We start from the raw sequence: 15,251 nt of genomic DNA, 5'->3' as shown, positions 1-15,251 counted from the left end.
CATGAAGACAAGGTGAACTACTGTCCTGGTCTTCTACCTGCTTCACCAGTTGTCTCAGCCTACCCTGCAGAGCCACCACCATTGAGGACTCTGCCTCTGCAGTGCCACCCACTATACCATCCGAATACGTCCAGTACAGCAATGTCTTCAGCAAAATCAAGGCCTCCACTCTGCCACGACATCGCCCAGTGGACTGTGCTATTGACTTACTCCCTGGAGTGTGCCCACCGACGGGCCGTGTTTACCCCCTATCCATCCCGGAAAATGAGGCAATGGAGAACTACATTGATGAAGCACTCAAATGGTTTCATTCGTCCTTCTTCTTCCCCGGCTGCATCCAGCTTCTTCTTCGTTTGAAAAAAGGACTGTGGTCTCCGTCCATTTATTGATTACCGTTCCCTGAATGACGTCAAGGTCAAGAACCGTTTCCCTCTTCCTCTGATCCCAGCGACCCTTGAACAAGTGGGCTGCGCCAACGTCTATACAAAACTCGACCTGCGACGTGCATATAACCTTGTCCGTATACGTGAAGGCGACGAATGGAAGACTGCTTTTATCACCGCACAAGGGCACTACGAATACCTGGTCATGCCCTACGGCCTTACTAACGCCCCCGCCGTCTTCCAATCCTTTATGAACAAGGTTTTCCAGGATATGATCAACCGCTCTCTCATCGTCTACATTAATGACCTCCTGTAAGATCTGTATTTATTTTCTTAGTCAACCTTGTGTTCTTGGACGAAGCCCTGTTTCTTTGTGTTCTTGAACGTAGCCCTGTCTTTCATATTTGCTCATTGATTTCACCTGTGTTTGTTACTCACCTGGTCTCATTAGCTCCTTATTTTGTTCAGTTCATTCTGTTTGTGCCTTGTGAGGTATTGTTCGTTTTGACTCTACTAATCCTTTTCCTAGCTCGTTTGTGAGAACCAGTTATAGCCTTCAGTCCTAGTTTTGATTCTCCTGCCTGTTTGCCTACCTGTGTATGACCATTGCCTGCCTGTGACCACGATTCCTGCCTTTTGGGAAGGTGAAATAAACACCTGCCACACTCTGCGTGTGAATCTACCCCTTTTTCTCTGTGAGTATTCATTACATATTGTCTGCTTATTTGTTTACATTTAATTTTTGTATTAATTGTCTGCTGCTGTATATTTCAAATTGATTAGGCATTATCCTCTGCTCTGCTACTCTCCATTCAGATATGTGAGTGACGGTAACCATTCATTATGATCATGAATCTTTATCTTGGGTGCACACACAGTCTGGCTGTCTCTGATACAAAGAGCAGTTAAGCACACCCAAGCACTCTAGTTTTCTAGGCTAAGTGTCTCACAAATGACAGTACAACTATTACATCTCAAAATCCAGAGATCATCATCATCCGTCCAATAGCTAATGATATTTAAATCAACATTTATCGACAGCCTACACCTATCTACTTTCTAAAGCCATGAAATGGCAAGAACCCGTTTATAAAGATCGAGTCTATTTTAGGTATTCAAGGTGAACTATCAATGGATATATCTACAACAACAACAAAAAAATCACCGAATGGCACTGCGTCATCGAAGAAGGTTTCGAGTCAAGCACGCCTCCTCCTGTGCCAGATATAAAAGCATCATAACTTTCCTCTTGGGCTCAAATCCGTAGTCACCTTGCTGCTTTTACGCGCAAACAACCTTCCCTCACGAACGCTACATGTGTTTTCTCAACAGGATTTTTATATTTTGCAGTCTTACACAAGTGATTCTAAGAGTAAATTATTTACATTAAACAATATGGAGTTTAATTTTACACTGACAGGGCGCGACTTTCTAGATTTACGCGCGCTGGCGCAGAAACTTCTGACTCAAAGGAACAACTACTCTCTGCGTCTGGGGAACTACTCTCTGTTTGACAACGGATCGGAGTTCTATGAGGAGGACTCGTTGGACGTCAACACTAACATCTACTCGAAAGTCCTGGTCACTGTGATCTATATTGCACTCTTTGCGGTCGGTTGCTTAGGAAACTCCGTTACGCTGTACACCCTGCTGACCAAGAAGTCACTACAAAATCTCCAAAGCACTGTCCACTACCACCTAGCCAGTCTCGCCGTCTCCGACCTGCTCATACTTGTCCTTAGCATGCCCGTCGAACTCTATAATTTCATCTGGGTCCATCACCCTTGGGCGTTCGGAGGAGTCGTTTGTAAAGGTTACTATTTCATTCGGGATGCTTGCTCGTATGCCACTGCATTCAACATCGCCAGCCTCAGCGTGGAGCGTTATATGGCAATTTGCCACCCCTTCAAGGCAAAGAGCATCATGTCACGCAGCCGCACCAAGAAGCTGATCAGCGGGATGTGGGTGGCTTCGTTCCTCCTGGCCTCTCCGATGCTCTTCACCATGGGCCAGAAGTACCATGGGCACCAAGGGGAGAAGATATGCACCACCATCGTGTCACCCGTCTTATTGAAGATAGTGATTCAGGTGGGTTTGAAACTCCTTATTTTGCAACAATCAGTTGTGTAGTGCACAGGAGGTTGGTGGCACCTTAATTGGGGAGGACAGGCTTGTGGTAATGGCTGGAGCAGAATTAGTGAAATGGTATAAAATACATCAAACACATGGTTTCCATTCCAGCCATTATGAGCCATCCTCCCCTCAGCAGCCTCCACTGGTGTAGCGGTATTTTACGCCCCTATTTAGTCACTGCACACGCATGCACGCAGGCGCGCACACACACACACATAGAGAGAGAAACGGTGCAAGGGAGTAGGATGAGATGAATACCCAATAATCAGAACATTTTAATTAATTTCCCCACTCATGAGAGAGAACCTGGTGGTACATTTTGGAGATGCAATACCTAAAACTGTTGTCACGGTAATGGGCTGCTGCAGTTGTATGTGGAAGTGTGTGACTGGTGATATTGTGGCAGCAAGTAGCCTACTGGTAAAAGAAGTGGGCCAGCAACTGGAGGGTTGCTGGTTAGAATCCTAGCTCAGACAGGAAAATTTGTTGCAGAGGGTTGCTGGCATTATCCTAGATACCATTGCCTGCTGTTGTGCCCCTGAACTAGGCACTTAATCACCTATAATTGTTGCACTGCGGCTGACCCATTGCTTCCCACCCCTTGGTTGTGCGTAAAGACACATTTCCGTTCTCTGTACATTAATGGACTATAAAGTACATATAATCTTATCTTGTCCTTCCTTGCATTGTCCCCACACCCTCCACTTCCATCCTCACATATCATTGTCGCACACAAAAACTGAGAGAACAGCAAACAAATACAGGAAATCCTGTCTTCTAGGGGTGCTGTTGTTGCACAACATATTTCTTCAGAATGTATGGTATAGCAAGGTCAAGCTCGGAGCTTGATGGAATGGCACCATAAATTGTATGAATTTTGCACTTCCACAGAACTTACCATCTCCTAATTCTAAGAATTGCATTGCCAGAGCTGTCAGTTCTTTTCCTCTATTCCCTATATACAACATGACCATTTCTTACATCATGTAATTTCAAGGCTGAAGAGTCTTCTCCTCCTCCTACGCATAGGGATGTCATTACACATGCTGCAGGAACACACTCTCCACCACAACAAACCATGTGTAGCCTAGGATACCTGGAGGGTAGCCACATATGTCTTCGCTTATTTTCTTAAATACTGACATTGTCAAGCATCAGGGCATGGGAGGCAGTTTATCAACCTAAGGCACGGTGATAAAAGGAGGGATCACCACTACTACACTAGTTGTGTGCTTGTGTGTGTGTGTGTGCCAGAGATTTATTAGTGACTCCCATTTCAGAAGCAACAGGACTAATAAGTCTGTTTACCTTTGTTTGGCTTCCTGCTGTAGTGCAGGGTCATTTAATACTTCATCCACCAGTTTGATCACTACAGAGAAAGAAAGAGAGCGAGAGTGAGAGAGATACTCCACTAGCTGCCCACAGATGTTTTTGGGTGTGGCGGAAACGTAGCCCTCAAATTGATGCTATCCCCTGTCGATGGGTGTAGAGTGTGTGCATTTGTGTGTGTGTGCACGTATGTGAGTGTGTTTGCGTGTGCAGTATTACTTAGTTTTTGGTATAGAGCACCACAGAATAATAGGGCAACTCTGGGATTAACATGAGTGGTGTCCCACCGTGCAGGGAACTCTCTGGTTGTATTTCTGGAGAGTCTATGCTGTGTGAAACACTTGGGATTGTGGTATTTCTCATTCCAACCACCTCAGCCTGCTGTGAAGCCACTGGGAAACAAACCAAACTCTAACACTCATGACTGATGACAGAAACGTGGCACAGCTTTCTGTACCTTCCAGTTAACATCTGACAAACTCAGCCAAGGCTTGACTTGAGTCCAAAAGTGTCTCGCTGCGTTTAGGGAGCCCAATTCTTGACTTCTTCCACATTTTGTTACGTTGCAGCCTAAATTCAAAATGGAATAAATAAAACATGTTCTCACCCATCTACACACAAAACCCTATAATGACAAAGTGAAAACATGTTTTTAGAAATTTTAGCAAATGTATTGAAAATTAAATACAGATATCTCATTTACATAAGTATTCAAACCCTTTTCTCAGTACTGTGTTGAAGCACCTTTGGCAGCGATTACAGCCTTGAGTCTTCTTGGGTATGACGCTACAAGCTTGGCACACCTGTATTTGGGGAATTTCTCCCTTTCTTCTCTGCAGACCTGTTGGAAGGTGAACCTTCGCCCCAGTCTTGATCCTGACTAATCTCCCAGTCCCTGCCGCTGAAAAACATCCCCACAGCATAATGCTGCCACCACCATGCTTCACCGTAGGGATGGTGCCAGGTTTCCTCCAGAAGTGATGCTTGGCATTCAGGCCAAAGAGTTCATCCTTGGTTTCATCAGACCAAAGAATATTGTTTCTCATGGTCTGAGAATCTTTAGGTGCCTTTTGGCAAACTCCAAGCGGGCTGTCATGTGCCTTTTACAGAGGAGTGGCTTCCGTCTGGCCACTCTACCATAAAGGCCTGATTGGTGGAGTGCTGCAGAGATGGTTGTCCTTCTGGAAGGTTCTCCCATCTCCACAGAGGACCTCTGGAGCTCTAGGCGGCCAGCTCTAGGAAGAGTCTTGGTGGTTCCAAACTTCTTCCATTTAAGAATGATGGAGGCCACTGTGTTCTTGGGGATCTTCAATGCTGCAGAAATGTGTTGGAACCCTTCCCCAGATCTGTGCCTCGACACAATCCTGTCTCGGGCTCTACAGATAATTACTTCGACCTCATGGCTTGGTTTTTGCTGTTACATGCACAATCAACTGTGGAACCTTATATAGACCGGTGTGTACCTTTCCAAATCATGTCCAATCAATTGAATATACCACAGGTGAACTCCAATGAAGTTGTAGAATCATCTCAAGGATGATCGATTGAAACAGAATGCACCTGAGCTCAATTTGAGTCTCATAGCAAAGGGTCTGAATACTTATGTAAATAAGTAACAATATGTGGAAAAAGTCAAGGGGTCTGAATACTTTCCGAATGCACTGTATAATGCATTACATCATCTATACACATGAATGCATAAACAAGGCAACAGTAAACTTGTCGTCCCCCACGAATGATGCAGCGCCACCCTTCGGCTAATTGAGATATAGCGTTTGACTAATACATTTCTGGTCATTACTATAGCTCTCGACTCGGGCCAATCAGTGTAATTTTGTAAATGCCGGCAAAATGCATAATTCACTCAAGTTTAGTCAAAATCGTCCCAGTGCTGTCTGAGATCGCGTGTGACTAGCGAACGAATGGACGGAGACAGATCCAGTCCCCTCCCCGGCTTCATCGTGGGGGACAACAAAAACAAACAAAGTACAGTGGATAAAAGGACGATTAGGCACTAATAAAGAATCATCCTTGTTAGAAGATAAGGTGGCAGGCTTTGGCGCAGGCATTTACATAATTGTCAAGACTGTTACAATTGACAAAACAGATCATCCCTAATTTTGTTGTATAACCCACAGTAAAGTAAAGCATGAGCTTCAGTTTCAATGTAACCATCATTCCAAAAACTACACTGAACAAAAATATATAAACGTAAAGTGTTGGTCCTATGTTTCATGATCAGAAATTAAATTTCCCAGAAATGTTCCATACGCACAAAATGCTTATTTCTCTCAAATTTTGTGCACAAATTCCTTTACATCCCTGTTAGTGAGCATTTCTCCTTTGTCAAGATAATCCATCCACCTGACTGGTGTGCCATATCAAGAAGCTGATTAAACAGCAGGATCATTACATAGGTGCACCTTGTGCTGGGGACAATAAAAGGTCACAAATGTCTCATGTTTTGAGGGAGTGCGCAATTGGCATGCTGACTGCAGGAATGTCCCCAGAGCTGTTGCCAAATAATTGAATGTTAATTTATCTTCCATAAGCCACCTCCAAAGTTGTTTTAGAGAATTTGGCAGTACCTCCAACTGGCCTCACAACCTCAGACCACGTGTAACCACGCCAGCCCAAGACCTCCACATCAGGCTTCTTCAACTGTGGGATCGTCTGAGACCAGCCACCCGGGCAGACGGAAAGACTGTGGGTTTGCACAACCGAAGAATTGTGCTCTTCATGGATGAATCCCGTTTTCAACTGTACTGGGCAGATGGTGGGGTTATGGTATGGGCAGGCATAAGTGCCCCATGGTGGGGTTATGGTATGGGCAGGCATAAGCTACTGACAACAAACACAATTGCATTTAACGATGGCAATTTGAATGCACAGAGATACCGTGACGAGATCCTAAGGCCCATTGTCGTGCCATTCATCCGCCGCCATCACCTCATGTTTCAGCATGATAATGCATGACCCCATGTCGCAAGGATATCTACACAATTCCTGGATGCTGAAAACGTCCCAGTTCTTCCATGGCCTGCATACTCACCAGACATATCACCCATTGAGCTGTCTGGGATGCTCTGGATTGACCTGTACGACAGCATGTTCCAGTTCCCGCCAATATCTAGCAACTTCGCACAGTCATTGAGGAGGAGTGGGATAACATTCCACCGGCCACAATCAACAGCCTGATCCCCCTTCATATTATCATAATCAACTTTGACCAGTTAAATGTAGAGATAAATATAATACTTTTTTGTATTACATTTTGTTTTTAAATATGTTATTTAAATATGCAAAGTAGGCAATATCTCATTAAATATGCTATATTTGCATATCGCGCAAATACATTTTTCTGGACACTGGATGAAGCCAGTCTAAATATTTTGGTTTCATATTGTTAAGTCAATCCAGGACTGGACTTGTCCAGTGCAGATCGTGGATAAATACTTGTTTCATTTTTCAATCTGTAAAATACTGTACTAAAGAAATGCATGCAAAATACATAAACGCATTTTTCAAAAATGTAATCTCGACTAAAAAATGTACAACATGTCAACAATTCCCTCTGGGTAAGTCTGGAGAATATATCTAAGAATAACAACACAACATTTGGTGAATGCAGATGATTCTGAAGCTGAGAAATTTGTTGGCGTGTGGGAAGTCTGACCTTAGGGAAATGCACACAAAATTAGACTACCATAGCCAAACGCCTATTTAGACCCAATCACCATCTATTCAAAGTAAGTTACTAAATATATTCCAGTTCTTAATGTTCTATGAAATGGGCTTTTAAATTGTGTAATTTTTATGTAGTGAGCTTTGAAATTATTGATGTACATAATGTTCATTTTAAAGTGGTAAAAATTCATAAATTCAGATGACTGTAGTATGATAAACAAAAAAATGTATACATTTCCATCGTTTTTGACATTTTTATATTTACATTTTGAAAATACTAATATTAATGAACCAAAATACCAACAAATCTCAAAATTGATAAGTAAATGCAAAAGTGTCATTTCAGCCTGTGGTGCCTGGCCTTAAAATACATAGCCACTGGTGATGCCATAGAGTTTTCCAGCCCATATAGCAGCATTTGGTGTGTATTTACCCACACCAAGGTCAAATCTGCAAGCACGGTTAAAAACAGCATTAACACATGTATCATTTCTGTGCGGCCATACAGCTGCAGCAGAAGTAATAATAGGTAGCATGGCCCCAATGAATCAAACAGTTTTGTGAAACATTTAAAAGGTAGGCCACCCATGGCTTTACACTTACCAATGATGGCACCAAGGGCACATTTCACATGGTTAGCTATGTACTTAACAGACAAATTGAAATCCAAAATGTCATTAAAAATCAACCCCAAATACTTGTACTCACTGATATCTAATATAGCAGGACCACATGAGAAAATAAAAGGTGTACTAGATACTGCTGAGTTCCTCCACTGAGTATAGAAACATTAAGAACACCTTCCTAATATTGAGTTGCCCTCAGAACAGCCTCAATACATCAGGGCATGGACTCTACATGCTGTCGAAAGCTTTCCACAGGGATGCTGGCCCATGTTGACTCCAATGCTTTCCACAGTTGTGTCAAGTTGGCTGGATGACCTTTGGGTAGTGGACCATTCTTGAAACACATGGGAAACTGTTGAGCATGAAACACCCAGCAGCGTTGCAGTTCTTGACACAAACCGGTGCGCCTGGCACCTACTACCATACCCCGTTCAAAGGCACTTAAATATTTTTCCTTGCCTATTCACCCTGAATGGCACACATACACAATCCATGTCTCCACTGTCTCAAGCTTAAAAATCCTTCTTTAGCCTGTCTCCTCCCCTTCATCTACACTGATTTGAAGCAGATTTAACAATTTACATCAATAAGGGATCATAGCTTTCACCTGGTCAGTCTATCATTGAAAGAGCAGGTGTCCTTAATGTTTTCTACACTGTGTATAGTATACTACTTTATTTTTGTCTACATTGATATTCAGTTTCCATTGTTCAGACCAATTAAAAACAATATGTAACATTTCTTGAAGCTCATCTTTAGTTTCAGAAATCAATACAATGTCATCTGCATGTAAAATAAGACGCTCATTAATTGTTCCGACAGACACCTTTTCCTAGAGCTTTTATGGCCAGAGAGAGAGAATTTATATACATTGAGAACAGAATAGGTGATAAAATGCAACCCTGTTTCGCTCCAATGTCAACGGGGAACCAGTCAGTTAGGCAGTCATTGACTCGAATACAACATTTCACATTATCATGCATGGCGATAAAGCATTTCAGGATGTTACCATTTAGACCAATTTGACTCCAGCTTGTCCCATAATATACACTACATGATCGAAAGTGTGTGGACACCTGCTCGTCGAATATCTCATTCCAAAATCATGGGCATTAATATGGACTTGGTCCCCCCCCTATTGCTGCTATAACAGCCACCACTCTTCTGGGAAGGCTTTCCACTAGATGTTGGAACATTGCTGCGGGGACTTGCTTCTATTTAGCTACAAGCGCATTAGTGAGGTTGGTCACCGATGTTGAGCGATTAGGCCTGGCTCACAGCTGGTTTTCCAATTCATCCCAAAGGTGTTTGATGGGGTTGAGGTCAGGGCTATGTGCAGGCCTGTGAAGTTCTTCCACACCGATCTCGGCAAACCATTTCTGTATGGACCTCGCTTTGTGCACGGGGGCATTGTCATGCTGAAACAGGAAAGGGCCTTCCCTAACTGTTGCCATAAAGTTGGAAGCATAGAAACATCTAGAATGTCACTGTATGCTATAGCGTTAAGATTTCCCTTCACTGGAACAAAGGGGCCTAGCCCGAACCATGAAAAACAGCCCCTAACCATTATTCCTCCTCCACTAAACTTTACAGTTGGCACTATGTATTCAGGCAGGTAGCGTTCTCCTGGCATCTGCCAAACCCAGATTAGTCCGTCGGACTGCCAGATGGTGAAGCGTGATTCATCACTCCAGAGAACGTGTTTCCACTGCTCCAGAGTCCTATGGCAGCAAGCTTTACACCACTCCAGCTTTACACCACCCCACACTTGGCATTGTGCATGGTGATCTTAGGCTTGTGTGTGGCTGCTCGGCCATGGAAACCCATTTAATGAAGCTCCCGAGGAACAGTTCTTAACACTACAGCATTCAATGACATTCTAGACGATTCTTTGCTTTCAACTTTCTGACAACAGTTTGGGGAAGGCCCTTTCCTGTTTCAGCATGACAATGCCCCCGTGCACAAAGCGAGGTCCATACAGAAATGGTTTGTCGAGATCTGTGTGGTAGAACTTTACTGACCTGCACAGAGCCCTGACCTCAATCCCATCGAACACCTTTGGGATGAATTGGAATGCTGACTGCGAGTGAAGCCTAATCGCCCAACATCAGTGCCCGGCCTCACTAATGCTTGTGGCTAAATGGAAGCAAGTCCCCGCAGAAATATTTCAACATTCAGTGGGAAGCCTTCTCAGAAGAGTGGAGGCTGTTATAGCAGCAAAGGGGGGACCAAGTCCATATTATTTTTTGAATGAAATGTTTGACGACCAGGTGTCCACATACTTTTTGGTCATGTAGTGTATATAATGTCCCACAGTTGACAGTGCATGTCAGACCAGAAACAATACCATTAGGTTCAAGGAACTGTCCGTAGATCTCAGAGAGAATTGCGATGAGGCATATACAGTGGGGAGAACAAGTATTTGATACACTGCCAATTTTGCAGGTTTTCCTACTTACAAAGCATGTAGAGGTCTGTCATTTTTATCATAGGTACACTTCAACTGTGAGAGACGGAATCTAAAACAAAAATCCAGAAAATCACATTGTATGATTTGTAAGTAATTAATTTGCATTTTATTGCATGACATAAGTATTTGATACATCAGAAAAGCAGAACTTAATATTTGGTACAGAAACCTTTGTTTGCAATTACAGAGATCATACGTTTCCTGTAGGTCTTGACCAGGTTTGCACACACTGCAGCAGGGATTTTGGCCCACTCCTCCATACAGACCTTCTCCAGATCCTTCAGGTTTCGGGGCTGTCGCTGGGCAATACAGACTTTCAGCTCCCTCCAAAGATTTTCTATTGGGTTCAGGTCTGGAGACTCCAGGACCTTGAGATGCTTCTTACGGAGCCACTCCTTAGTTGCCCTGGCTGTGTGTGTCGGGTCGTTGTCATGCTGGAAGACCCAGCCACGACCCATCTTCAATGCTCTTACTGAGAGGAGGAGGTTGTTGGCCAAGATCTCGCGATACATGGCCCCATCCATCCTCCCCTCAATACGGTGCAGTCGTCCTGTCCCCTTTGCAGAAAAGCATCCCCAAAGAATGAGTTTCCACCTCCATGCTTCACAGTTGGGATGGTGTTCTTGGGGTTGTACTTATCCTTCTTCTTCCTCCAAACACGGCGAGTAGAGTTTAGACCAAAAAGCTCTATTTTTGTCTCATCAGACCACATGACCTTCTCCCGTTCCTCCTTTGGATCATCCAGATGGTCACTGGCAAACTTCAGACGGGCCTGGACATGCGCTGGCTTGAGGAGGGGGACCTTGCGTGCGCTGCAGGATTTTAATCCATGACGGCGTAGTGTGTTACTAATGGTTTTCTTTGAGACTGTGGTCCCAGCTCTCTTCAGGTCATTGACCAGGTCCTGCCGTGTAGTTCTGGGCTGATCCCTCACCTTCCTCATGATCATTGATGCCCCACAAGGTGAGATCTTGCATGGAGCCCTAGACCGAGGGTGATTGACCGTCATCTTGAACTTCTTCCATTTTCTAATAATTGCGCCAACAGTTGTTGCCTTCTCACCATGCTGCTTGCCTATTGTCCTGTAGCCCATCCCAGCCTTGTGCAGGTCTACAATTTTATCCCTGATGTCCTTACACATCTCTCTGGTCTTGGCCATTGTGGAGAGGTTGGAGTCTGTTTGTTTGAGTGTGTGGACAGGTGTCTTTTTTTATACAGGTAACGAGTTCAAACAGGTGCAGTTAATACAGGTAATGAGTGGAGAACAGGAGGACTTCTTAAAGAAAAACTAACAGGTCTGTAAGAGCCGGAATTCTTACTGGTTGGTAGGTGATGAAATACTTATGTCATGCAATAAAATGCAAATTAATTACTTAAAAATCATACAATGTGATTTTCTGGATTTTTGTTTTAGATTCCGTCTCTCACAGTTGAAGTGTACCTATGATAACAATTACAGACCTCTACATGCTTTGTAAGTAGGAAACACTGCCGATTTTTCAGCTTATCAAATACTTGTTCTCCCCACTGTATCTGGGTAAAGGTATAAAACAATTGTGTTGAACGTTTCCAAGAGCACAGTGGTCTCCATCATTGGGAAATTGAAAAAATATGGAACTACCCAGACTCTGCCAGAAGGACAACAGTCTCTACAGCAATTCACCAATTTGGACTTTTAGAGAGAGTTGCCTTATGGAAGCCACTGTTGAGTAAAAGGCACATGAGAGCATGCCTGGAGTTTGCAAAAAGGCACGTGAAAGACTGAGAGCATAAGGCAAAAGATGTGGTCTGATGAGACAAACATTGAACTCTTTGGCCTGAATGCAAAGCACTATGTCTGGAGAAAACCAGACACAACTCAACACCTGTCGAACACCATCACTACCGTGAAGCATGGTGGTGACAGCATAATGCTATGGGGATGCTTTTCAGCTGCAGGGACTCGGAGACCGGTAAGGATAGAGGGAACAATGAATGGAGCCAAATACAGGCAAATCCTTGAGAGCCTGCTTCAGAGTGCAAACGACCATAGATTGGGGTGAAGATTTACATTCCAACAGGACAATGACCCACAGCATACAGCCAAAGCAACGCTGGAATGGCTTCAGAACAAGAATGTGAAAGTCCTTGAGTGGCCCCGCCAAAGCCCAGACTTGAATCCCATTGTAAATATGTGGAAAGAATTGAAGATTGCTGTTCACTGCCGCTCCCCATCTAATTTAACAGGGTTTAAGAAAATCTGCAAGGATGAATGGGAGAAAATCCCCAAATCCAGATGTGCGACACTATAAGGTCCTACAGTTGACAGTGCATGTCATAGCAAAAACCAAGCCATGAGGTCGAAGGAATTGTCCGTAGAGCTCCGAGACAGGATTGTGTCGAGGCACAGATCTGGGGAGTGGTAACAAAAAATTTATGCAGCATTTAAGGTCCCTAAGAACACAGTGGCCTCCATCATCATTCTTAAAGTAAGAAGTTTGGAACCACAAAGACTCTTCCTAGAGCTGGCCGCCCGGCCAAACTGGGCAATCGGGTGAGAAAGCCTTGGTCAGGAAGGTAACAAGAACCCAATGGTCAATGACAGAGCTCCAGATTTCCTCTGTGGAGATGGGAGAAACTTACAGAAGGACAACCATCTATACAGTACTCCACCAACCAGATCTTCATGGTAGAGTGGCCAGATGGAAGCCACTCCTCAGTAAAACGCACATGACAGCCCAAAGGCACCTAAAAACTAACAGACCATGAGAAACAAGATACTCTGGTCTGGTGTAACCAAGATTGAACTCTTTGGCCTGAATGCCAAGCATCACTTCTGGAGGAAACCTGGCACTATCCCTACGGTGAAGCATGGTGGTGGCAGCATCATGCTGTGGGGATGTTTTTCAGCGGCATGGAATGGGAGACTAGTCGGGATCGAGGGAAAGATGAACAGAGCAAAGTACAGAGAGATCCTTGATGACAACCTGCTCCAGAGCACTCGACCTCAAACTGAGGCGAAGGTTCACCTTCCGACAGGACAACGACCCTAAGCACACAGCCAAGACAATGCAGGAGTGGCTTCGGGACAAGTGTCTGAATGTCCTTGAGTAGCCCAGCCAGAGCCCGGACTTGAACCCGATCGAACATCTCTGGAGAGAACTGAAAATATCTGTGCAGCAACGATCCCCATCCAACCTGACAGAGCTTGAGAGGATCTGCAGAGAAGAATGGGAGAAACTCCCCAAATACAGTTGTGCCAAGCTTGTAGCGTCATACCAAAGAAGACTCTATGCAGTAATCGCTGACAAAGGTGCTTCAACAAATTACTGAGTAAAGGGTCTGAATACTTATGTGAATGTGATATTTCAGTTTTTTATTTTTAATAAATTAGCAAACATTTCTAAAAACCTGTTTTTGCTTTGTCATTATGGGGTATTGTGTGTAGATTGATGAGGAAAACATAAAATGTAATACATTTTAGAATAAGGCTGTAACGTAACAAACTGTGGAAAAAGTCAAGGGTATATACAGATAGTCTATTTAAGTTGATAGTCAATTAGATTAATTGAAAATGTGACGTTATCTCTACCAAAACCGAAATTGATTGAACTATACATAGCAGGTTATGCTGACTTTCTTTTATTAGTCAAAGTAAATTTGGTGTTATTTAGGAAAACTCTACATTTTTTATGTTGATCTATCTAAAGTTGAAATTGATTCAACTAGGAATAGTAGGTTATACTGACATGGTCACCCTGTTTCTAGCTCCTAGCCAACTTTGCAGTATTCATTTTTTGTTGTGTTATTTCTGGAGTGGTGCCAGGAAAATAACCTCTTCGTGAACGTCAACAAAGAGAAGGAGCTGATTGTGGACTACAGGAGACAGCAGAGGGAGCACGCCAACATCCACAATGACGGGCCGCAGTGGAGAGGGTCAAAAGCGTCAAGTTCCTTGGCGTGGCACATCACTGACGACCTGAAATGGTCCCTTCACACCGATAGTGTGGTGAAGGAGGTGCAACAGCGCCTCTTCAACCTCAGGAGACTGAAGAAATTTGGCTTCGCCCCTAAGACCCTCACAAACTTCTACAGATGCACCATTGAGAGCAACCTGTTGGGCTGTATTACCGCCTGGTACAGCAATTGCACCGTTCGCAGCTGCAGGGCTCTCCAGAGGGTGGTGCGGTCAGCCCAACGCATCATGGGGGGCACACTGTCTGCCCTCCAGGACATCTACAGCACCCAGTGTCACAGGAAGGCCAAGAAGATCATCAAGGACCTCAGCCACCCGAGCCACGGCCTGTTTACCCCACTACCATCTAGACCGGGTACTCTACCCTGCACCTTAGGGACTGCTGTCCAATGTACTTAGCCATTGAACACTGGTCATTTTAATATTGTTTTACATTTTAGTCATTTAACAGATGCTCTTATCCAAAGCGACTTACAGTTAGTGCATACATTTTCATACTGGAAGAAACCGGTACAAAAGTATCTAAATCCACTGTAAAACAAGTCCTACAGTGGGGAAAAAAAGTATTTAGTCAGCCACCAATTGTGCAAGTTCTCCCACTTAAAAAGATGAGAGAGGCCTGTAATTTTCATCATAGGTACACGTCAACTATGACAGACAAAATGAGG

At 43.9% G+C, this 15,251-nt stretch overlaps 1 protein-coding gene across 1 annotated transcript in view; it reads left to right on the top strand.

Annotated features, from left to right (window-relative positions):
• Window positions 1-1,659: 1,659 nt before the first annotated feature.
• Window positions 1,660-15,251, top strand: part of LOC121538314 (neurotensin receptor type 1-like) — a 70,948-nt gene continuing 57,356 nt past the window's right edge. Inside the window, exon 1 of the mRNA XM_041846191.2 lies at window positions 1,660-2,471. Within this exon, the coding sequence (XP_041702125.1) occupies window positions 1,779-2,471 (693 nt within the window). The 5' untranslated portion in view covers window positions 1,660-1,778. The remainder of the gene's footprint in view (window positions 2,472-15,251) is intronic.

This window comes from Coregonus clupeaformis, chromosome 24 (assembly GCF_020615455.1).
Source record: "Coregonus clupeaformis isolate EN_2021a chromosome 24, ASM2061545v1, whole genome shotgun sequence".
In the NCBI taxonomy this organism is placed as follows: Eukaryota; Metazoa; Chordata; class Actinopteri; order Salmoniformes; family Salmonidae; genus Coregonus; species Coregonus clupeaformis.
This window is presented reverse-complemented; position numbering and strand designations above follow the sequence as displayed.